This window comes from Anomaloglossus baeobatrachus, chromosome 3 (assembly GCF_048569485.1).
Source record: "Anomaloglossus baeobatrachus isolate aAnoBae1 chromosome 3, aAnoBae1.hap1, whole genome shotgun sequence".
Lineage (NCBI taxonomy): Eukaryota > Metazoa > Chordata > Amphibia > Anura > Aromobatidae > Anomaloglossus > Anomaloglossus baeobatrachus.
The window spans coordinates 229081552-229106867 of record NC_134355.1 but is presented as its reverse complement, the minus strand read 5'-3'; the positions used below and the strand labels follow the sequence as shown (position 1 = coordinate 229106867).

Genomic DNA, 25316 nt, shown 5'->3' with positions numbered 1-25316 from the left:
ACTATCTGCATATATTATATATATATATATATATATATATATATATATATATATATATAATTTGCAATTGGTAAAAATCATGGTTGCTTTGATAGGTCCATTGATCAGGGATATAATGGTATTAATATTTATTCACATGCCATGCTTAATTCACATAGATATGACATTTTCTAACATGCTGGCACCCATTGGGTTAACCTATATAAGTGGGGTATAGATGTTTACCATCATGAGGGTATAGTCCCCTTTTCTGTTTCGTTTCACTACAGGGGGGCCCACCGAAGTGGAAAGGGAGGAAGAGGTGGTAGAAGTACTAGAGGCCCTAGCTGAGGAATCTGCAGGAGCCCACATAAGTAAGTTTCCTGTCCATCTTTATTCTAAGTCTAAGAAATTCCCTTCTCTGAGCTTATGCCCTGCAATTGATATATTTGTCAGGATGGTTACTAGGGACATTGAGGAACTGAACCAAAAACCCAACAGATTTTCCAATTTGAGTTTACAAGAACGCAGAGCCCTGGATGAGATGAAAGAGTGGACTGATGTCCAATTTAAGCCAGCTGACAAGGGTGGCAACCTTGTCCTCTGGCCGAATATAATGTATGAGAGAGAGGCCAGCAAGCAGCTGGCTAATCAAACCTGTTATAGGAAATTGCCCACCCTATATCTGATACCCAAGCTGCATAAAAGCTATTCCAATCCTCCTGGACGCCCCATAGTGTCGTGTATGGATGGGTTATGTGAGGGAGTGTGCCAAATGTTAGACTTTTATTTAAAGCCTCTGGCCGCTTCCCTTCCATCGTACATAAAAGACACTACGGAGGCCCTCAGGACATTGGATAACATCACTTTGGACTCGGTGACCATCATGGTGATCACAGATGTTGAGAGTTTATATACGTCCATAAGTCACCATGATGGACTCAAAGCTGTGGCCTGTTTTCTAACCTCTAGTAATCTCGATATGGCATTAGTGGAATTGTTACTCACCCTGTTGGAATATGTTTTAACGCATAACGTGTTCACTTTTGGGGGGGTCTGTCTACATCCAGAGGCAGGGCACAGCCATGGGGGTGGCTTGTGCCCCGGCCTATGCAAATTTGTTTTTGGGGGCCTGGGAAAGGCAGATCTTTCTCACGGAACCAGATGTTGATATCGATAGGGTACATAATTGGATGAGGTATATCGATGACCTCTGATTCCTGTGAATTGGCTGTATTTATTGACAGACTTAACCAAAATTCCATCAATGTCTTTCTTACATACAAATTTGGCCGTGAGATGGATTTCTTAGACATAAAAATTGAAGTCACGGATCGGGGCACATTAAACACCGAAATATATAGAAAGCCCACGGCCATCAATGCCTTTCTTCACGCAAAATCCTCTCACAGCCCGGCAACCATCAGAAGTATCCCCGTGGCACAATTTTTGAGAGCCAGGAGGATATGTTCCACTGAAGGGTTCTTTTCCAAACAGGCGGATGATTTTAACGGAAAGGTTTTTGCGTCGGGGATACAGTAGAAAAACGATAAGGCGTGGTTTTGATCGAGCAAGAACATGCACTAGGGAGTCCCTTCTGTATCCTAATTATCTTGAGCCCAGAACCCAAAAAGAAGGTGAGGTGCGATTAATTACCACCTACAATAATCGCTGGAGGGATATAGGTGAGATCCTTAGGAGGCATTGGGGCATCCTAAAGACAGACCCGATCTTAGGCAGAAATTTGTCATCATTCCCCCTCATGACGGCGCGAAGGGCTAGAAATATTAAAGATCATCTGGTGCGCAGCCATTATGGGTCGGGGAAAGGTGGTCGAATCAAAACTGGAGTTGCTGGTTTCTTCCCTTGTGGACTATGCAAGGCATGCACAAACATGTGCAAAGCCAAAACCTTCAGGGGTGCCAGGGACGATAAGGAGTATGACATTAGGCTATATCTGAGCTGTACTTCTAAAGCAGTTATCTATCAGGCCTCCTGCCCATGTAACCTCTTTTACATTGGCATGACCACCCGGGAACTTAGGACCCGAGTGGGTGCACATGTCAGAGATATTAAGAACTCCAAGGAGGCCTCTGATAATGAAAAATTAAAAACTATCCCCCGCCACTTTAGGGAATTTCATAATTCCGATTCTAGGCTCCTCATGGTCAAAGCAATAGATCAGATTAGAGTGGATATATGTGGCGGGGACATAGGAAAATCCCAGGCCCAGCTCGAAAGTAGATGGATATATTGGCTGGGCACAGTATCCCCAGATGGTTTGAATGAAAATTTTGGCTTTAATGCCTTTTTTTAAGTATAATACTGACCCCAGTCAGGAGATGTTTGTATTATTGTTTGTTTTTATTATTTTTAATGTAATAATGACTGTAGTTCTTATGATAACACTTGGTTAATACAGGGTTAATATTGCGATTTTCTAAGGTGTACTAATATTGTCTTTTCCTCTCTATTGAGTTTTTAGAGCTTATATATTATTTAATGTTATGCCTGTGGAGAGGAGGAGGCACTGATGGTGGTTATACACGATGGTTATGATAAAACTGGACGAATTCACTACTTACCCTGACATACAGGAAGCAGGCTTGGTGAAATCCGAATGGAATCTTGGAAGATCTAAATGAAGATTTCTGACATATTTGGCCTATGATTGCTGGTGGATAGCTGGCATGGATTATATATTATTCCGCTATCTGCATATATATATATATATGTTTTGTGTTGTTGTTTTTTTTTGTCATTTGGACCAAATTCATCTTTCCGTTTGCACCCTTTTTGAAGTCTGATAGCCGGTCTATGAGCACATCTTTATCAGTCAAAAAATATCAGCGAATACCACAATACTAAAAAAGTAAAGTGACTTAAAAAATCGGAAATTATGAATTTGGCCCTTAGGCTTCGCTGAAAATTAGTTTAACACGCTTTACTAAAGTTTATAATGCTATTAATATATTTTTTTATCATTATTTTCTAGTCTTATGTGACCTGCATCTTGGGTATATTTTAATATATGTTGGCTTTGTAATCATCTGTTTTGGTGTTACAAATTCAGTATGTGCAGCTATATTTGGGAAATTGACGCAATATACCGGAAGAGTACCATTGTTTTTATTAGGTAAGTGAAATGAATGATATGGTGCTCTTATAATTTTAATCAAATTACCAACAATTACGTACAATAGTTTGGCTTTATGTTGAAAACTGCGTTCACCAATTTATACAATTGTCTCCACTAATTTGATACCATAATAGTTTATATGTGTTTCTCTATTAAGTTTCCCAGAATCACGGTGCTATTTGAACTCAGGGCAAGTTGATTGCAGTCTTCATTGCAAAGCAGAAAACATCAGAACCAAATTACAGCACTTGACACAAGCTGTCCAGTGCTTTGAGGCAGAAATGAATTTGTCACGTGCTCTCTGACCCTCTTGCTCTTTGGACTCACTATACAGTTGATAACAGATTATAATAACATCCTACATACATTACCAATATAAAAAAGTACTCACTAGAAGAAATCCACTAGACCACATTCTAATTTTTTTATGCTTAGGAGAAACTTTTTGCACCCCTAAAATCACGAGGAAGACCTAATAACATGTGCTGTCATTCTTGCCTGGTAATTGGTCTCAATCTCTTACTGGTTGATAGAGAATCATATCACAACAGTGCCTGATTATAACTTATAAATACATTTTAGAATCTCTGTCCGATCATGAGTGATTAAATATGAATCCTATTGTTGCTAAGATTAGGAGAAAACTGGAGAACTGGTTAGTGGTACATGGATCTAACTTAACCCAGATAGGTCACAATACTTAACACACACTAAAAAAAAAATAGGTAATCAATATAAAAGTACTAGACAACACATTTAAGGGTATTTAAGATTTTTTTTGTCTTATTTTATGGCTGAGGGTAGTGAAACAAATACATTATTGAAACTAAAAGCTGAATTCTTGTAGAGTTGGGGAGCAGTCAGACAGCCATATAACAAGGACTAAGCTCTCATTGCAATGCTCAGACAGGCCATCGGCTCTCCTGATCTGAGTGTGAGAGCTGCATAGAAATAGACGCTGACATGCTCTGGTCAGTAGAGCCGACGGCCAGTCCGAACATTGCGATGCGCTCATCCTCCTTGTTATACAGCCGTCTGACTGCACCCTTACTGAACTACTACATAAGAAAATAATAATGAAGTTCATTAGACCTAATCAATATTTCTCTTTACTAACAGGATATGTAGGTTCTATAAGATTTTGCATTAAGCAGAAAAGTAGTTGACATTAGTTATTACTAGATTATGCTAATATCTAATATTAAATTATTATAGATTATCTATATATATAATTGCCTTATTCTGTCTGTCTTTCTGTCTTGCTCCAAAATTCTGTCATTACCATAAAAAGTGTCTCATTGGCCGCTCGCCTCGGCTCCGCTCCCGCACGGATTGGCCGCTCGCCCAGGCTCCGCCCCCCACACGGATTGGCCTCTCGCCCCGGCCCCCTGCACGCATTGGCAACTCTGCCACGCCCCGCCCCCCGCATGCATTGCACGATCGCTCTGGCCCCGCCCCCCCGCACGCATTCCCTGAACCGACACGGAGCCCCGACTCCCAGGTGAGTGCTGTACCCCTGGGAGCCCACACCAGCGTACGCCAGCAACCCAGCCGACACATACCCTCGCATTGCTGAGGTTGCCGGCGTACGCTGGTGTGGGCTCCCGTGCGTGCGGGGGGCGGGGGGGCGGGGTACGCTGGTAACCATGGTACACATCGAGAAATATTGTGTAGCATGGTTACCAGCGTATGCCGGCTCCCTGCCCATTCAGATCGTTGGTCTCCCGCTGTCACACGCTGATGCGTGCGGCACAGCAGGAGACCAACAAGTGACCCAGCACTGTCTCTTTGAATACTTACCTGATGTGTACCATGCTTACTAGCATATCCCGACTCCCGGCACACGTACGCTGATAACAATGATACACATCAGGTAACTATGGAAACCGCTTTGCATAGTTGCCCCCTCGGCCACGCCCCCCACTCGGCCTCTGCCCCGCTTGGCCACGCCCCCGCTCGGCCACGCCCCCCACTCTTCCCCCCTCGGCCACACCCCACACACTCTGCCCCCCCTCGGCCACGCCCCCACACACTCTGCTTCCTCGGCCACGCCCCCACACACTCTGCTTCCTCGGCCACGCCCTCACACACTCTGCCCCCCTCGGCCACGCCCCCACACGCTCGGCCACACCCCCACACCCTCGGCCACGCCTCCCTGCTTGGCCACGTCTGCCCCACTCGGCCACGCCCCCCACACACATTGGGCACCTATACACCTCCCCCCAGGACTACTCCACCTATCAGACACCTCTCCTCCAGGACTACTCCTCCTATTATCCTCCTCTCCCCCCAGGACTACTCCTCCTTTTATACTCCCCTTCCCCAGGACTACTCCTCCTGTTATACTCCTCTCCCCCCAGGGCTACTCCTCCTATTATCCTCCTTTCACTCCAGGACTACTCCTCCTATTATACTCCTCTCCCCCCAGGAATACTACACCTATTAGACTCCTCTCCCCCCAGGACTACTCCTCCTATTAGACTCCTCACCCCCAGGACTACTCCTCCTATTATCCTGCTCTCCCCACAGGACTACTCCTCCTATTATCCTGCTCTCCCCACAGGACTACTCCTCCTCCTATTATTCTCCTCTACCCCCAGGACTACTCCTCCTATTATTCTTTCCCCCCCAGGAATACTCCTCCTATTATCCTGCTCTCCCCCCAGGACTACTCCTCCTATTATACTCCTCTCACCCCAGGACTACTCCTCCTATTATCCTCCTTTCTCCCCAGGACTACTCCTCCTATTATCCTGCTCTCCCCACAGGACTGCTCCTCCTATTATCCTCCTCTCTCCCCAGGACTACTCCTCCTATTATTCTTCTCTCCCCCCAGGAATACTCCTTCTATTAGACTCCTCTTCCCCCAGGACTACTCCTCCTATTATACTCCTCTCTCCCCAGGACTACTCCTATTATACTCCTCTCTCCCCAGGACTACTCCTCCTATTATCCTCCTCTTCCCCCAGGACTACTCCACCTATTATCCTGCTCTTCCCCCCCAGGACTACTCCTCCTATTATACTCCTCTCCCCCCAGGACTACTCCTCCTATTATACTCCTTACCCCCCAGGACTACTTCTATTATACTCCTCTCACCCCAGGACACCTCCTCCTATTATCCTCCTCTCTCCCCAGGACTACTCCTCCTATTATACTCCTCTCCCCCCAGGACTACTACTCCTATTATCCTGCTCTCCCCCCAGGACTACTCCTCCTATTATCCTGCTCTCCCCCCAGGACTACTCCTCCTATTATTCTTCTCTCCCCCAGGAATACTCCTCCTATTATTCTCCTTTCTCCCCAGGACTACTCCTCCTATTATCCTGCCCTCCCCACAGGACTACTCCTCCTATTATTCTCCCCTACCCCCAGGACTACTCCTTCTATTATTCTTCCCCCCCAGGAATACTCCTTCTATTAGACTCCTGTCCCCCCAGGACTACTCCTCCTATTATCCTCCTCTCTCCCCAGGACTACTCCTTCTATTATCCTCCTCTCCCCCCAGGACTACTCCTCCTATTATCCTCCTCTCCCCCCAGGACTACTCCTTCTATTATCCTCCTCTCCCCCCAGGAATACTCCTCCTATTAGACTCCTCACCCCCAGGACTACTCCTCCTATTATCCTCCTCTTCCCCCAGGACGACTACTCCTATTATACTCCTCACCTCCAGGACTACTACTCCTATTATACTCCTCTCCCTCCAGGACTACTCCTCCAACACACACACACACACACACACACACAGGGCCGTATTTACCATTAGGCACCCGTGGTCCCGTGCCTAGGGCGGCAGGATGCCGGGGGCGGCACCTTCTAGCAGTAAAAAAAAAAATTTTTTTTTTTTTTTACACATTCATTAAATCCGCTGTATTTTCGGAGGGGGGGAGAGGCGCACCTTTATTTATTTGTATCCACATCAATTAAGACGCGAATGCAGACAAACTGCAGCGGCCGGGCACAGAGAGCTGATTGACCCCGGAACTGCCGGCGCCTGCACTTCCGGGGTCACAGGCGCGCCAATCAGCTCCTTCCTCTGTGCTGCGTCCAATGCTGTATGGATTTCACATGCAGAGCTCACAGCAGGACACCGCAGTGGACGCCGCAATGGAAGCCGGTGTCAGAAGAGGATACTCACGTGAGCCAGGAAGTTGACGGCGGGCCCTGGAGCAGGTAAGTGCTCGCAGAGCTGAAGATTCATAAGGAGCGTGGGGGTGTCTCTAATGCAGACTGGAGATCTGCGTATGGGGTGGGAGGAGAGAGGCTGATACTGGGGGAGACTTGGGGGAAGAGAAGCTGATACTGGGGGAGGCTGGGAGGTGAGAGTATGATGTTGGGGAGGCTGGGAGGGGGGAGGCTGATGTTGCGGAAGGCTGGGATGGGGGGAGGCTGATGCTGGGGGAGGCTGGGAGTAGGGAGGCTGATGCTGGGGGAGGCTGATGCTGGGGGAGGCTGGGAGGAGAGAGGCTGATGCTGAGGGAGGCTGATGCTGGGGGAGGCTGGGAGGAGAGAGGCTGATGCTGGGGGAGGCTGGTGCTGGGGGAGGATGATACTGGGGGAGGCTGGGAGGAGGGAGGCTGATGCTGGGGGAGGCTGGGAGGAGGGAGGCTGATGCTGAGGGAGGCTGGGAGGGGGGAGGCTGGGAGGAGAGAGGCTGAGGCTGGGAGGAGGGAGGCTGATGCTGAGGGAGGCTGATGCTGGGAGAGGCTGATGCTTCGGGAGGCTCGGAGGAGAGAGGCTGATGCTGGGGGAGGCTGATACTGGGAGAGGCTGTGAGGGGGGAGGCTGGGAGGGGGGAGGCTTATGCTGGGGGAGGCTGGGAGGGTGGAGGCTGATACTGGGGGGGCTGATGCTGGGGGAGGCTGGGAGGAGTGAGGCTGATGCTGGGGGAGGCTGGGAGAAGAGAGGCTGATGCTGGGGGCAGAGAGGCTGATGCTGGGGGCAGAGAGGCTGATGCTGGGTGAAGCTGGGGGAGAGAGGCTGATGCTGGGGGAAGCTGGGGGAGAGAGGCTGATGCTAGGGGAGAGAGGCTGAAGCTGGGGGAGGCTGGGGGGAGAGAGGCTGAAGCTGGGGGACGCTGGAGGAGAAAAGTTGATGCTGGGGGGCTGGGGGGAGAGAGGCTGATGCTGGGGGAGAGGCTGCTGGTGAAGGCGGGGGAGAGCGGCTGCTGCTGGGGGAATGGGAGAGGGGCCAATCCTAGAGACAGAGGACAAGGGTTGAGGGATAGTGCAATGACAAAATCGATGGCGGGGGAGTGTAAGGACTCAGAATGAGAGGGGGGCAGCATTGGGAGATCATTATGGAGAAGGGGCAGCATGTGTGGGCTCAGTATGGAGTGGAGCAATGTAGGGGAGTCAATATCAAGAGTGGGGTAGTGTGTGTGTGTGTGTGTGTGTGTGTGTGGGAGGGGTGTCTCAGCATAAGCGTTAGTGTGGTGGTCTTAGGATGAGTGGGGCAGCATGGAGGTGTCATTATGAAAAAGAGGAAGGCAGCATTAGGAGCTCATGGAGAGGGGCAGCATGCATGGGACATTGTGAGGAGGGAGCAGCATGCATGGGAAACTGAGGAGGGAGCAGCATGCATGGGACACTGTGAGGAGGGGGCAGCATGCATGGGACATTGTGAGGAGGGGGCAGCATGCATGGGACATTGTGAGGAGGGGGCAGCATGCATGGGACATTGTGAGGAGGGAACAGCATGCATGGGAAACTGTGAGGAGGGAGCAGCATGCATGGGAAACTATGAGGAGGGAGCAGCATGCATGGGACATTTTGAGGAGGGGGCAGCATGCATGGGACATTGTGAGGACGGGGAAGCATGCATGGGACATTGTGAGGAGGGGGAAGCATGCATGGGACATTGTGAGGAGGGGGCAGCATGCATGGGACATTGTGAGGAGGGGGCAGCATGCATGGGACATTGTGAGGAGGGGGCAGCATGCATGGGAAACTGAGGAGGGAGCAGCATGCATGGGACATTGGGAGGAGGGGCAACATGCATGGGACATTGTGAGGGGGACAGCATGCATGGGACATTGTGTGGAGGGAGCAGCATGCATGGGACACTGTGAGGAGGGGGCAGCATGCATGGGACATTGTGAGGAGGGGGCAGCATGCATGGGACATTGTGAGGAGGGGGCAGCATGCATGGGATATTGTGAGGAGGGGGCAGCATGCATGGGAAACTGTGAGGAGTGAGCAGCATGCATGGGACATTGTAAGGAGGGGCAACATGCATGGCACATTGTGAGGAGGGAACAGCATGCATGGGACACTGTGAGGAGGGAGCAGCATGCATGGGACACTGTGAGGAGGGGGCAGCATGCATGGGACATTGTGAGGAGGGGGCAGCATGCATGGGACATTGTGAGGAGGGGGCAGCATGCATGGGACATTGTGAGGAGGGGGCAGCATGCATGGGACATTGTGAGGAGGGGGCAGCATGCATGGGACATTGTGAGGAGGGGGCAGCATGCATGGGACATTGTGAGGAGGGGGCAGCATGCATGGGACATTGTGAGGAGGGGGCAGCATGCATGAGACATTGTGAGGAGGGGGCAGAATGCATGGGACACTGTGAGGAGGGGGCAGCATGCATGGGACATTGGGAGGAGGGGGCAGAATGCATGGGACATTGTGAGGAGGGGGCAGCATGCATGAGACATTGTGAGGAGGGGGCAGCATGCATGGGACACTGTGAGGAGGGGGCAGCATGCATGGGACATTGTGAGGAGGGGGCAGCATGCATGGGACACTGTGAGGAAGGGGCAGCATGCATGGGACATTGGGAGGAGGGGGCAGCATGCATGGGACATTGGGAGGAGGGGGCAGCATGCATGGGACATTGTGAAGAAGGGGCAGCATGCATGGGACATTGGGAGGAGGGGGCAGCATGCATGGGACATTGTGAGGAGGGGGCAGCATGATGTGAGGTCAATGTGCAGATCGTATTTCATAATTGAGGAAGGTGTGGTGGGTATAATTTATAAGGGAGGGCAGTGTGGTGTTTATTAGGGGCAGTGTGACAGTCACAGTATATTAGTGGGGACGGTGTGGTGGGAATATTTTATACTCATGCTATGTTTTGATGTGCCTGTGGTGATCCCAATTGGGGGGGTTAGTGCCCTTCATTTCTCATTGATACTTTTTCAAGTGTTTTACAGAGTAGATCTGCCTTAAACAGATGTCGTGTGCGAAAACTCAGTGTTACGTTGTCACTAAGGGGCGCGACCACTTAAAGTGCCTAGGGCAGCACGAAGGCAAAATACAGCCCTGCACACACACACTGCACAAAACATACTTCCCCCCCCCCAAAACACACACACAACCACACAAACCGTGTAACACATACAGCACCACACACACACATAACGCTGCAGACAAACAGCACTCCACAAACAACGCAACACACACAACGCAACACACAGCACCACACACACACACAATGCTGCAGACACACAGCGCTCTACAAACAACGCAACACACAAACAACACCGCTCTCACACACCCCCACCCAGACAACACCCAGAACATTTACAGCGCCCTACAGAAACACTTGGCAACTACAGAAAACATATATATATATATATATATATATATATATATATATATATATATATATATATATATATATATATATATATATATATATATATAACAAAAATCATACAGTAACTACACAATAACTTCTAGAATACCCGATGCGTTAGAATCGGGCCACCTTCTAGTACTAATCTAATAAAAAATGGGTGTCATTCATATCACAGTAACTTTTTACAATCTTGGACGTACCAGTACATCCAATGTCGTGTCTATCCCTTTGATTCAGGCTTGAGTGGGGAGCCCGCATGTTTCTCTGCACATGTCAGCTGATTTGATCTTGCCAACTTGTGCCTCTAACAGGAGCGAGTGAATCAAAGATCCACCTGTGACTTTACTTTTAACTGGTTAAATCCTGCTGTCAGTCTCTGACAGTGGGATTTAAAGTGCACTAGTGGGAAGCAAGTCATTCCCCACTCCCATCGGCGGCCCGTGACATGATCATGGAGCGCTCATGGATTGTCAGGACAGCTGGGAGTCAGCTGATGACCCCTGTGTCTATAATGACATGGCTCCTGTAAATGCTAGCTGACTGCTGGCGTTCATAGGAAGGCAGCTTCTGTGCTATGCAGAGCGGTGCTGATGCACTGCTCTGTACAGCACAAACAATTGGAGTATCACAGCTTCAGGTTCCATAAGGGGAATAGAAAAAAACAAGAGTTTTTAAAAAAAGTTTTTAAAAACATGACATTAAAAAATAAAAGTAACAACAATAAAAAAAAAAAACAAGTTCAAATCACCCACCTTTTTCCCTCATTGAGGAAAAAAAACAGTTAAAAAAGAATAAAAGAAACCTACTTGTTATCCCCAGGTTTAGAAATGTCGGATCTATCAAAATACAGTGCCTACAAGTAGTATTCAACCCCCTGCAGATTTAGCAGGTTTGATAAGATGCAAATAAGTTAGAGCCTGCAAACTTCAAACAAGAGCAGGATTTATTAACAGATGCATAAATCTTACAAACCAACAAGTTATGTTGCTCAGTTAAAAGTTTAATACATTTTCAACATAAAAGTGTGGGTCAATTATTATTCAACCCCTAGGTTTAATATTTTGTGGAATAACTTTGCAATTACAGCTAATAATCGTCTTTTATAAGACCTGATCAGGACGGCACAGGTCTATGGAGTTATCTTGGCCCACTCCTCCATGCAGATCTTCTCCAATTTATCTAGGTTCTTTGGGTGTCTCATGTGGACTTTAATCTTGAGCTCCTTCCACAAGTTTTCAATTGGGTTAAGGTCAGGAGACTGACTAGGCCACTGCAACACCTTGATTTTTTCCCTCTTGAACCAGGCCTTGGTTTTCTTGGCTGTGTGCTTTGGGTCGTTGTCTTGTTGGAAGATGAAATGATGACCCATCTTAAGATCCTTGATGGAGGAGCGGAGGTTCTTGGCCAAAATCTCCAGGTAGGCCGGGCTATCCATCTTCCCATGGATGCGGACCAGGTGGCCAGGCCCCTTGGCTGAGAAATAGCCCCACAGCATGATGCTGCCACCACCATGCTTGACTGTAGGGATGGTATTCTTGGGGTCGTATGCAGTGCCATCCAGTCTCCAAACGTCACGTGTGTGGTTGGCACCAAAGATCTCGATCTTGGTCTCATCAGACAAGAGAACCTTGAACCATTCTGTCTGAGTCCTCCAAGTGATCATGAGCAAACTGTAGACGAGCCTTGAGATGACGCTTTGAAAGTAAAGGTACCTTACGGGCTCATCTGGAACGGAGACCATTGCGGTGGAGTACGTTACTTATGGTATTGACTGAAACCAATGTCCCCACTGCCATGAGATCTTCCCGGAGCTCCTTCCTTGTTGTCCTTGGGTTAGCCTTGACTCTTCGGACAAGCCTGGCCTCGGCACGGGTGGAAACTTTCAAAGGCTGTCCAGGCCGTGGAAGGCTAACAGTAGTTCCATAAGCCTTCCACTTCTGGATGATAGTCCCAACAGTGGAGACAGGTAGGCCCAACTCCTTGGAAAGGGTTTTGTACCCCTTGCCAGCCTTGTGACCCTCCACGATCTTGTCTCTGATGGCCTTGGAATGCTCCTTTGTCTTTCCCATGTTGACCAAGTATGAGTGCTGTTCACAAGTTTGGGGAGGGTCTTAATTAGTCAGAAAAGGCTGGAAAGAGATAATTAATCCAAACATGTGAAGCTCATTGTTCTTTGTGCCTGAAATACTTCTTAATACTTTAGGGGAACCAAACAGAATTCTTGTGGTTTGAGGGGTTGAATAATAAATGACCCTCTGAATAAACTTTTCACAATTTAAAAAAAAAAATAAAAAAAGAAATAACATTCTTTTTTGCTGCAGTGCATTTCACACTTCCAGGCTGATCTACAGTCCAAATGTCACAATGCCAAGTTAATTCCGAATGTGTAAACCTGCTAAATCTGCAGGGGGTTGAATACTACTTGTAGGCACTGTATAAAATAAATTAATCTGATCCGTAAATGGCGTAATGAGAAAAAAATCTAAACACTAGAATTAATATTTGTTTTGGTCACCGCAAAAGTGCTATAAAAGGTGATTAAAATATTACTTCAACAATAAATTGTATAATCACAAACGTCAGCTCAGGGTGCAAAAAATAAGCTGTCACTGAGCCCCAGACACTGAAAAATTAGAATTTTAAGGGTCTCAGAAAATGGCACCAAAAGCACAATTTTTGGGGGGATAAATTTCACCAGTTAAAAAAAAAACTATACATGTTTGGTATCTACAAATTTGTACCGACTTGGGAAATCATAATGCCAGGTCAGTTTTACCATGTAGTGAACATGGAAGAAAAAAAAAACAAAAAAAACCATTGTGGAATTGCACTTTTTTTGCAATGTTAACACACTTGGATTTTTTTCCCATTTTCAGTATAATATGTGGCACAATAAATGGTGTCATTCAAAAGTACAACTCGTTTTGCAAAAAAACAAGCCCTCATATGTCTATATATTTATGGAAAAATTAAAAAGTTATGGCTCTTGGCAGAAAGGGAGAAAAAAAATATCGAAGAATCACCGAGTCGTAAAGGAGTTAAAACTCATAGGTAACCCCTTCACAACCGCGGGATGTACCGTTACATCCTATTTTTACGTGACATAACGACCAGAGATGTAACTGTATGTCCTAAAATTCATTTGATTGCCATGGCCATAGCAACAGCTTTGAAAGGATTCCCCCTGCTGTTTATTACAGCAAGGGACCTTTGCTTTACCCCAAGGATGGTGGCAACGCCACCCCCTATCCATGATCGCTGTGATTGGCTGTTCAAATCTGAACCACCAATCACAGCAATCACACTTTTTTCAGCTAAAAAAATGCCCCGTTGCTTTTTGTACCTCATTCGTGTGTGAGTCCTGCAAAGTGCCGATTAGTGATGCACATCACTGATCAGCGTCCGTACTCAATTTTTGGCAGGACTTTTTTTCGTTTTGTGGTATACACGATCGCTTTTTGCACCTCATCCGTGCATGCATCCTGCCAAGCACTGATCAATGATGCAAATCACTGATCAGTGTCCATACGTTTGAAAAGTCAAGTGACGCTCCTTGCCTTCTGAGCCTTGCCATGTGCCTAAACAGTTGATTTCCACCACATATGATGTATCAGTGTACTCTGGAAAAATTGCACAATAAAATTTATGGTGCATTTTTTCCTGATACCTTTTGTTAAAAAAAAAAAAAGCTACCTGGTTGAAGTAACAATTTTGTGTAAAAAAAACTCCAAAACATATCTTCATGGCTCAACATTATAAACGTCTGTGAAGCTTCCGGGAGTTCAAAGAGCTCACCCAACATCTAGATAAATTCCTTGAGGAGTCTAGTTTTCAAAATGCGATCACTTGTGTGGGAGCTCCATTGTTTAGGCATATCAGGGGCTCTCCAAATGCAACATGGCTTCTACTAATGATTCCAGCCAATTTTGCAATCAAATGGGGATTCTTCCCTTCCAAGCCCTGCCATGCACCTAAATAATTGATTTCCAACAAATATGAGGTATCAGCGTACTCAGGAGAAATTGCACAATAAATTTTATGGTTCATTTTTTCCTAATAACCTTGTGAAAAAAAGCTATCTGGCTGAAGCAACAATTTTACATCTAGTTTCCAAAATGTGGTCACTTATGGGAAAGCTCAATTGTTTAAGCTCCTCAGGGGGTTTCCAAATGCGACATGGTGTATGCTAAAGATTCCAGCTAATTTTGTTTTAAAAAATTTGAACTTTCCCTTCCTAGCCCTGCCATACATCCAAACAATTCATTTCCACCACATTTGAGGCATCAGCGTACTTAGGAGAAATCGAACAACAAATTTTGATGCATTTTTCCTGATACTTTTGTGAAAATTAAAAATTGTATGGTTAAAGTAACATTTTTGTGTAAAAAAGTAAAATTTTCAACTGTTCTTCCCACATTGCTTTGGTTACTATGAAACACCTAAAGGGTTAATAAACTTCTTGGATGTGGTTTTTAGCAGTGTGAGGGGTGCAGTTTTTTGAATGGTGTCACTTTTGGGTATTTTCTGGCACCTAGGCCTCTCAAAGTCACTTCAAATACGATGTGGTCCCTAAAAAAAAATGATTTTGTTGGAGAAATTACTGATAAACTTTGAACCCTTCTAACTTCCTAACGAAAAAAAATGATGTTTCAAAAGTTGTGCTGATGTAAAGTAGTCATGTGGTAAATGTTATTTAGTAGCTATTTTGTGTGACATAACTCTCAGATTTATGGGCATAAAATGTCAGCGTTTGAACATTGCACACTTTTTGCCAAATTTCCAATATTTTCACAAATAAGCACAAAATGAAGTACAACATGTCACGAAAATCAATGTCAGAATCCCCAGGAACCATTGAAGCGTTCTAGAGTTATAACCATTCAAAGTGACACTGGTCAGAATTGTAAAAAATGGCCCGGTCAGGAAGGTGTTTTAGTGCCCGGGGGTGAAGGTGTTATAGCATAACTGACATTTTAATATTATTCATAAATCATAGTACATATGAAAATAATCCACTTTGTAATATATCTTATCGAACGTGCTTCTTTCTCTGCCAGAATTGATCAGTCATTATCAAAATTCTCAATTCTGAGGTAAAATCTGTATTCAGTGAAGACTTTCCCATTACTGAGAGGAAATGGCAGCTCTTACTGATAAGATTCTATGTAGATAGAAGAGGGAGGAGGGGCGGAGCTGTGCCTATAGCTCCTCCCCCCTCCAGTCATAGAATATAATCAGTAAAACCCTCCATCTCCTATCTCAGTAATTAAAACAGATTTTACCTCAGAATTGAGAATTTTGATAATGACTGATCAGTTCTGGCAGAGACAAAAGCAGATTTGTCTGATAAAATATATTACAAAGTTGCTTATTTTCATGGGTACTATTGAATGTTTAAATGACAATTAAAACGACAGGATGCATTTGAAATTACTGCACTTCTCTACTATATGTCCCATTTTAGATTATTTTAGAGTATACAACAAATGTGTCCATTTTTTTATAGGAGCAGCTATTAATATTGGATGCATCATTGGCTTCTTGATATGGAAACCAGCAACTGGTAACTTTACAGTGTTTTTTGTAATGTCTGGATTATGGGGGATTGCAGATGCAGTGTGGCAGACACTACTAAGCTGTAAGTATAAATTGGCTTGCCAATAGCAACTGCCAAAAACAATGTAAAGAGATGAGATAGTTGTTTTCTTTTTTTTCATACTTCATGCTAATTTTACAGTGATTTTTTTAAAAGAGAATTGGTCACCATGGCTTTCCTACTCTATTTGAGAGCAGTATTATATCAGGTCCAGGACTCTGAGCAGCAATGTGTCACCTACTTGGCTACTTAGTGCAGTTTTGATAAAAGCATTGTACTATCTCTTATAAATTTACCCGTTCTCTGATTGTTGAGCTCTATAAAACTCCGCTGATACCACTGATGTACTCGCTTTGCATGTACACTGTGCATAGATAGAAAGCTGCCAATCAGTGGTTGGAGCTGGGTTATGCAAAGCTCATGAATACTATATGGCAGCAGAATTACTAGTCCCCTAGTGATAATCCTCTGCTGATAAAACAATGATTGAGGAAGATGGAGAACTTAAATTCTTCATCCTCTCTATTGTCTGTAACGGTGTATATTGTATTGCCCTCAGATGACATCCTAGTACAGTTCAATGTTGTGCATGCACCTTTTGATTTGAATGAGTGCGCACCGTCTGATATATGCTGCTAATTGAAGCACCCAGGGATTTTTTTTCCCCATGCCAAATTGGTATGAGAAAAAAAGTGCTGCACAGCAGTGTCCTATAGTATCTGATTGGGCTGAGTGCTATCCGACAAAACAGCGGATAGCACTCAGCCATGTTATACGCTTGTGTGAGCGAGCCTTAAGGTTATGTGCACATGACCTCTATTTTGGACAGGTCTGTTCTTTACCCATATGACAAAGTTTTAATAAATACTAAAAGGGAACCTGTTATCAGATTTGGCCCCAAAAAACCATGGCCACCACCAGTAAGCTGTTATATACAGCGTTCTAAAATATTGTATATAAGTGCACAGGCCGCACTGTATAACGTAAAAAACACTTTTATATTACTCACCTATGGGGCGGATCGGTCGGATGGGTTTCGCTGCTCTCAGGTCCGGCACCTCCTCCATCTTCTGCGATCTCTGTCCTCCACCCCAGTCCTGTGCATAATTGCGCTCTTATGCATGAGCACATTAATCTGCTCTTCTGAGGGCAGAGCAAAGTACTTTAATGTGCAGGCGCGAGAAAAGGTCACAGACTGCCCGTGCATGTGCTCTACAGCACTTTGATCTGCTTTCAGCCAGGCAGATCAAAGTGCACCTACGCAGGAGTGCAATAGAGGCCTCACTGTGAATGATGCCGGACGTGTCATAAACGGGGCACGGTAGGAGGACGGATATCACAGAAGATGGAGGAGGCCTCAGACTGGAGAGCAGAGACAATCATCGAACCAATCCACCTCCTATGTGAGTATTATAAAAGTGTTTTTTTACGTTATACAGCGTGGCCTGAGCTCCTATGTACAGCATTCTAGAATACTGTATATAAGAATTCACTGATGATGGTGGACGCAACTTATGGAGGCCAAATCTGGTGACAGGTTCACGTTAAAAAAATTAACATATGCACTGCTGTGTAAAAATGAGTTGCTGTTCATATGTCTTGTGAGCTTCTTTTAACCGATTCACAGATGAGAAGCGGTTAAAAGAATTGACCTGATCATTTTTTGGGTTGCTTTTGCTTGGAAGCTGCTCACTAGTTTTTGTTTTTTTTTTGTTTTTTTCTTAAATTTGTTTTTATTTAAATTGTTTTCAAACAAGTAAAATCTCAGAAAAGATTACAAGTACAAAAGTAAATAAGAAAAGAACAATATTCCTCTCTCTCCCTGACAGACCTCCACAATATTTCTTAATAATGTAATGTTTAATAATCTATAAAACATTTTAGGTCCTTAGAGGAGGCCCCTATCCAAACCAATTTAGTAGGTTCATCAATTATTGTTTTCATATAACTGTATCTGTTCACAGATAAGAAACAAGTTGGATGTAGGGCATTTTTATCTCTATTAGCCAGGATGTAGTTAGATTTAAACACCCCATGTCCACCAGTTTACCTTCACAAGACCATTATCATAGGGGAGTATCCGCTGTTACAATTCTTTCTTGAGACCACTCTGGTGAGCTGAAACCCTTTTTTTAATCTAATTTTATACATAGGTAGAATGGTGAGTAATAAAAGATTTTAATAAAAGATTTCCAAGTTTCAAAAAACTAACCTTTTGTTCCTTGTGTAAGAATGGTTCTACCTAGTCCATCTTTAACAGATATTACATTTTTCCATAAATAATTTGAAAGGTGGTTGTTGTTCATGTAACCAGGTGTGCAAAATGCATTTCACTCCTGCAACCGCCACAAAATGTAACAAGTTACTCACCCTCTTCCTATGCTGGTAAGTTTTATGGTTCGTATATCCAAACATACGGTAGCTCATAGTGGATCCTGTATTACAAAATTAGTAAAATGTGTAATTGTAAATTTATTGAATTATTGACTAAAAAAGATTTGCATTAGTTGTTTGGCATTTAAAACAGTTATTTGTTGTGTATATTCCAATTCCATATCCCTGTAAGGGAGTCAAGTACAACCTGTGACAAATTTGTTGCCTCATTTCTAGATATGTGTGTTTGAACTATAATCCAATATGTTTAAATGAGTTACATTAGAGTAATCGCCATTCCATTTTGTTATTGGAGTTTAGTATAGTCTATAGAGGCATGAATAAATGTATAGCTTAGGAATATTTACCCTTTCATTATATTCAATTTTGAGAGAACTAGTTTACTCAATGAAATTTAAATTGTAAAATGGCTGTCAAAAGATGTAGAAGCAAAAAATGTTGATTCAGGATAATAATAATTAAAAAAAAAAAAAAAAAAGACACCAGAGTGTCCTGAATATCCAAAAGTGCCATACCCTTTAGATAGTAGTTAAAGCCGTAAATACTAGACTGAAGTTGGCCAAACCCAGAAACATCAACAGGTTCAGCAAACCGTCTGTGTGAGTGACCCTAACAGATGATTTTCTTTGGAGATAAGGATCCAACATGTCAGACTACAGGTTCCAAATTCTTTTGTTTTCTAAGTGATAATCCTCAGGCAGAGATGTCTGACAGTGGCTTTGTCATAGGAGTGATCGATGCAGCGAGTGCTTCTTTGTATTAGAAAGACAGGCAAGATAACAGCAGGCTAAAGGTACCGTCACACTAAACAACTTACCAGCGATCCCAACAACGATACAACCTGATAGGGATCGCTGGTAAGTTGCTAGGAGGTTGCTGGTGAGAGGTCACACAGTCAGACGCTCCAGCGATCCCACCAGCAACCTGACCTGGCAGGGATCGCTGGAGCATCGCTACACGGGTTGCTGGTGAGCTGTCACCAGCAACCAGTGACCAGCCCCCAGCCAGCAGCGACGCACTGAAGCAATGCTGCGCTTGGTAACTAAGGTAAATATCGGGTAACCAACCTGATATTTACCTTGGTTACCAGCGCACGCAGCTACAGTGCAAAGAGCAGGGAGCAGCGCACACTGCTTAGTGCTGGCTCCCTGCTCTCCTAGCTACAGTACACATCGGGTTAATTACCCGATGTGTGCTGTAGCTACACGTGCAGAGAGCAGGGAGCAGCGCACACTGCTTAGCGCTGGCTCCCTGCTCTCCTAGTTACAGCACACATGGGGTTAATTACCCGATTTGTACTCTGCTACACGTGCAAGGAGCAGGAGCCGGCACTGACAGTGAGAGCGGTGGAGGCTGGTAACGAAGGTAAATATCGGGTAACCAAGGACAGGGCTTCTTGGTTACCCGATGTTTACCATGGTTACCAGTGTCCGCAGAAGCCGGCTCCTGCTGCCTGCACATTGAAGTCCCCTTTACACACTGAGACTTTCTAGCGATCATGCTGCACAGCAGGAAACAAAGGACCAAAGAATGGTCCTGAACAATTTGTAGCGATCAGCAACTTCACAGCAGGGGCCAGGTCGCTGATGAGTTTCACACACTGCAATGTCGCTGGGGAGGTCGCTATTACGTCACAAAACCGGTGACGTTACAGCGATGTCGTTTGCGATGTTGCAGTGTGTAAAGCCACCTTAAGGCTACTTTCACACATCAGGTTTTTATCATCAGGCACAATCTGGAAAAAACCGGTTACAACGGATCCCGTACCGCATCCGTTTTATCCCCATTGATTTGTATTGTCGCCGGATTGTGCCTGATGACCTTGCGTTGCATCCGGCTTTTTCCGGATGCAGCTTAATTAATGAATGCGTTGGCCGCATGGAACGTTTCATGCAATGTTTTTTGTCTCATGCGGCGCTGTGCGGCATGGTGCATAATGAAAGTCTACGCACGCCGAATCCGGTGGCATGCATCAAACGCCGGAATCATGTACCATATTCGGTTTTTACTTCTGAGCATGCCCAGAAGTGATTCTCTGGTCTAAGAAAATCGGTGCAAGTGGAGTGCTATAAAACATCGCATTCCACTCCACACACACCAATTCTAGACTGTGTGTCAGCACACATGAGCGATTATTTTCTCAGTCCTAATCGGACCGAGAAAACAATCGCAGCATGCTGCAACTGTAATGCGAGACTCTTTTCTCTCGCACCCATTCAAGTGAATGGGGCGAGAGAAAAATCGCACTGCACTCACGGTACACCGATGTACCATGCATACAGAGCGAGAGTCGCAATAGTCGGCTACGGAGGAGAGAGGGAGATAAATCCCCCCTTCCCCTCCTCCGTGCCAGCCTGCCCCTCCTGAGAGTTGGCCTGCCCCCCGCAGCTGTTGCCCGCTCACACGGTCGGACCGCAGATGCAAGCACACTAGCATGACACTCGGCTCCTGCTGTGCTGCCAGCGTGAGCCGAGTGTCATGCGAGCTTCTCCTGATTTAAAACTGCCGGCCGCTCATTATTCAATCTCGTATTCCCTGCTTTCCCCTATGATTGGTTGCAGTCAGACACGCCCCCACGCTGAGTGACGGCTGTCTCACTGCAACCAATCACAGCCACCAGTGGGCGTGTCTATATCTTGCAGTAAAATAAATAATTAAAAAAAAACGGCGTGCGGTCCCCCCCAATTTTGATCCCAGCCAGGGTAAAGCCACACAGCTGAAGGCTGGTATTCTCAGGATGGGGAGCTCCACGTTATGGGGATCCCCCCAGCCTAACAATATCAGCCAGCAGCCACCCAGAATTGCCGCATGCATTAGATGCGACAGTCCCGGAACTCTACCCGGCTCTTCCCGAATTGCCCTGGTGCGGTGGCAATCGGGGTAATAAGGGGTTAATCATGGGAGGCGTCTATGAGACACCCCCAATGATTAACCTGTAAGTGAAAGTAAATAAACACATACACCCAAAAAAATACTTTATTTGGAATAAAGGACAAAAAACACCCTCTTTCACCATTTTATTAAAATCCCCAAATACCCCTCCTGGTCCGACGTAATCCACAGAGGTCCCGCAATACTTTCAGCTTTGCTACATGAAGCTGAGAGGAGCGGCCGTGGAACACCGCCGCTCTCTATCGGCTTCACGCAGCAACTGAGGGAGTCGTGCTGTCAGTCAGCGGTGACGTCACTGAGGTAGTGTCGGGGTGTGCGGTGATGGTGCGTGCGGGAGTGCCGGTGTATGTGCAGTGATGGTGCGTGCGGGAGTGTCGGGGTGTGTGCGGGGATGATGCGTGCGGGACTGCCGGTGTATGTACAGTGATGATGCGTGCGGGAGTGTCGGGGTGTGTGCAGTGATGATGTGTGTGGGAGTGCCGGGATATGTGCGGTGATGATGCGTGCGGGAGTGCCAGGATATGTGCGGTGATGATGCGTGCAGGAGTGCCGGAATATGTGCGGTGATGATGCGTGCGGGAGTGCCGGGATATGTGCGGTGATGATGCGTGCACGAGTGCCTGCGTGTGCGGTGATGACTGGGTCTCTCCCTCTCTATCAGGTTTAAGAAAAAAAAAAGGATCCGTTTTTTACCGGATCCATCGCATCAGTTTTTACACACTCTGACACGGATCCGTTGCATCAGGCATTAACTGGATTGTGCCTGATTGCAAAAAACTGATGTGTGAAAGTAGCCTAAATGATTCGATAGCTGTCCATGGTGTATGGGTTCTTTAGTAGAGATGGGCAAACCCACAGCAGATGGCAGATCAGATGGGCTGCTGATAAGTCTTTGTCTTTACCCAGAAAGAAACGAGATAGGATGCTGAAACTTTTGTTCCACATACTCTCCACTGATGTCAACTCACTTCTTACATCGGTATTCCAAGTTGTGTTAGCCTAGCAAAAAGAAGGATTTCGGTTGTGCCTCAAACCATGCATCCGTAGCAGCCATGGCATCAGAAATAGAGTGAAATTTGGTACCCTTGAGGTGTTTCTTCAGATTTGGAAACAGATAATAGTTGGAGGGAGCTAGATCTGGTGAATAAGGTGGGTGGTCAATCAGCTGGAAGCCCAGCTCTGCCAGTTTTGCCATGGTCGCTTGTGAGCGGAGGTGTTGTCTTGCAGAAATAAGATTTCTAAGATTCCTTTGGACAGCTTGTCGCGCCTTTTGGCCTTCAGAGCTGCCTTCAATTGAGCCAAAAGTTCAATGTTATACCTTGCATTGATGGTGAAACCCTTTTGAAGGTAGTCCACTAGCAGCATGCCCTCCTTATCCCAGAAACAGACGCCATCACTTTAGTGGCTGATTTCTGCACCCTGAACTTCTTTGGATGAGGAGAACCACTGTGCCTCCACTCTTTTGACTGCTCCTTGTTTTCAGGGTCATACAAATAAATCCAGATCTCATCCATAGTGACAAGTCGATCCAGGAAGTTCTTATCAGTCCGGATATGCTGACAAATGGAATGGGAAGTTTTCACTCGCATGCTTCTCTGATCTGTTGTCAAACATTTGGAGACCCACTGTGCAGATAGCTTCCTCATGTCCAAATGTTCATGGATAATGACACAAATACGTTCACGGGAAATTCCCATGATGTCTGCTATTGCTTTAGCTGCAATTCGTCGATTGTCCAGTATGAGGTTGTACTAAGCATCGACGATCTCCGGAACAACAACCACTCTTGGTCGTCCATGACATTCCTCATCATTGGAGCTGAAGTGGCCCGTTTTAAATTTCGCAACCCAGTTCTTTAACTGTGGAATATGAAGGGCATTGATCCCCCAATGTCTGTGACCTATCACCATGAATATCCTTCGTGACCTTTCCTTGCAGAAACAAGAATTTTATCACTCCTCTGCTCTCAGTTGCTGTAAATATCGCATTAGCATCTGCCATTTTGTTTTCCCGCATGCGTAGAACACTGTTGCCGTAAGCAACAAACACAAAATTTTGAAAACATAACATTCGTTACCACATTCGTTGTTTTTTTAAAGTCCGGTTTGTTATCTGACTTAAACTGAACTTGACTGTGACCCCATATAAGTCTAAAGGACCCAAACTTAAGTGCTATAAAATGGAGTTAGTAATGGCTAAGAGCCTGCAACATGGGGATTAAAACAATTATACTTAGAGTTTCTGCGTGGCTGTTACACTGCTTCCGGATCCATTCATTAAAGCTTATTAAAATTCACTGCTTCTCTGTCTACCCTCTCTACCCTCTCTGACAGTGTCTCTGATTGGTTGCAGTCAGACTGACGGGATTTGTGATTGGTTGCCCTCATATTAGCGGTCCCAGAAATGGAGTGTAAAAATAAATAAATAATTGGAAAAAATGGCATAGAGTCCCCCGTATTTGATACCCAGTACACATAAAGCATACAGCTGGAGGCTGCAGCACCCAGCCGTGCACTTTATATGGCTGTGTATCAAAATAAATAATTTTAAAAAACAGTCTGAATGTCCCTCCAATTTTGATAACCATACAACATCAAGTGGACAGCTGGGGGGTTGGTATTCTAAGGTTGAGGAGGCTAATGGTTATTAGACGCTCTCCTGCCTAAAAATAGTAGTCTGCAGCCACCCCAGAATTGGCATATCCATTAGATGCGCCAATCCTTGTGTTTTACCTGGCTCATCCCAACTGCCCTGGAGCGGTGATAATTGTGGTTATATAAGAGGTTTATGACAGCTCTGATTTGTCAAAAAAAAATCACAGCTGTCATCAAACCGAGGTTAGTAAATGGTTGGGGTCTATGAGACTCCCCCACTAATAATCGAGTAAGTAATAAGAAATAAACACAAAACAGAGGAAAATACTTTAAAAAAAAAACCCCTCTTTTGCCAATTAATTAAACCCTAAAACACTCCTGCAGGTCCGATGTAATCCAAACCACGACATCCCGTGATGATTCAAACTCTGCTACATCTAAGGTCGCAGTGCAGTCACATTAGAAAACGTGACAGGCCACTGCGGCATCAGGGACACACTGACGGAGTTGTAGCTGTGAGAGTGGTGACATCAGTGAGTTCACCTGAGGCCATAGCTGTTGGTTCCCATGGTACCCCATCTGTGACTTCTGGTGAACTCTATGAATTACCGGCTTGGGCTATGTGTGCATGTTTAGTATTTGGCTGTAAAAATTTCTGCACCAAAACGCGTCAAAAAACACAACAAAACCGCATCATGTTTTTGGTGTGTTTTTCTGCCAGGAGATGCAGATTTGGTGCAGATTTCTGCAACAAATTTCTGCACCAAATCTACATCTCCTGGCGGAAAAACGCATCAAAACCCCATTGCAGCGTTTTTTTTGCAAGGAGATGCAGTTTTGATACAGAAATCGGCGCCAAATTTGCATCTCCTGGCAGAAAAAAAAACTATGCGGTGTTGACGCTTTTTTGACACATTTTTCCTTCAGAAGATGATGCAGTTTTCTGCCAGGAGATGCAAATATTCTGCACCAAACCTGTATCTCCTGCATCTCGCTTTTGGTGTGTTTTTTCTTCTGCCATTTTTTTCTGTCATTGATGAGTTCATGGAGTTTCCCTGAGTTCACAGCTGGGGTGCCATGGGAACTGCCAGCTGTGACCTCAGGTGAACTCTCTGACTTTACCGCTCTC

The 25316-nt window shown here is 45.4% G+C and overlaps 1 protein-coding gene across 1 annotated transcript in view; it reads left to right on the top strand.

The window, feature by feature from the left end:
- Positions 1-25316, top strand: part of UNC93A (unc-93 homolog A) — a 509693-nt gene that overhangs the window by 432963 nt on the left and 51414 nt on the right. Inside the window, 3 exon segments of the mRNA XM_075338216.1 lie at positions 2975-3001; positions 3004-3115; positions 16218-16349. Coding sequence (XP_075194331.1) covers positions 2975-3001; positions 3004-3115; positions 16218-16349 — 271 coding nt within the window.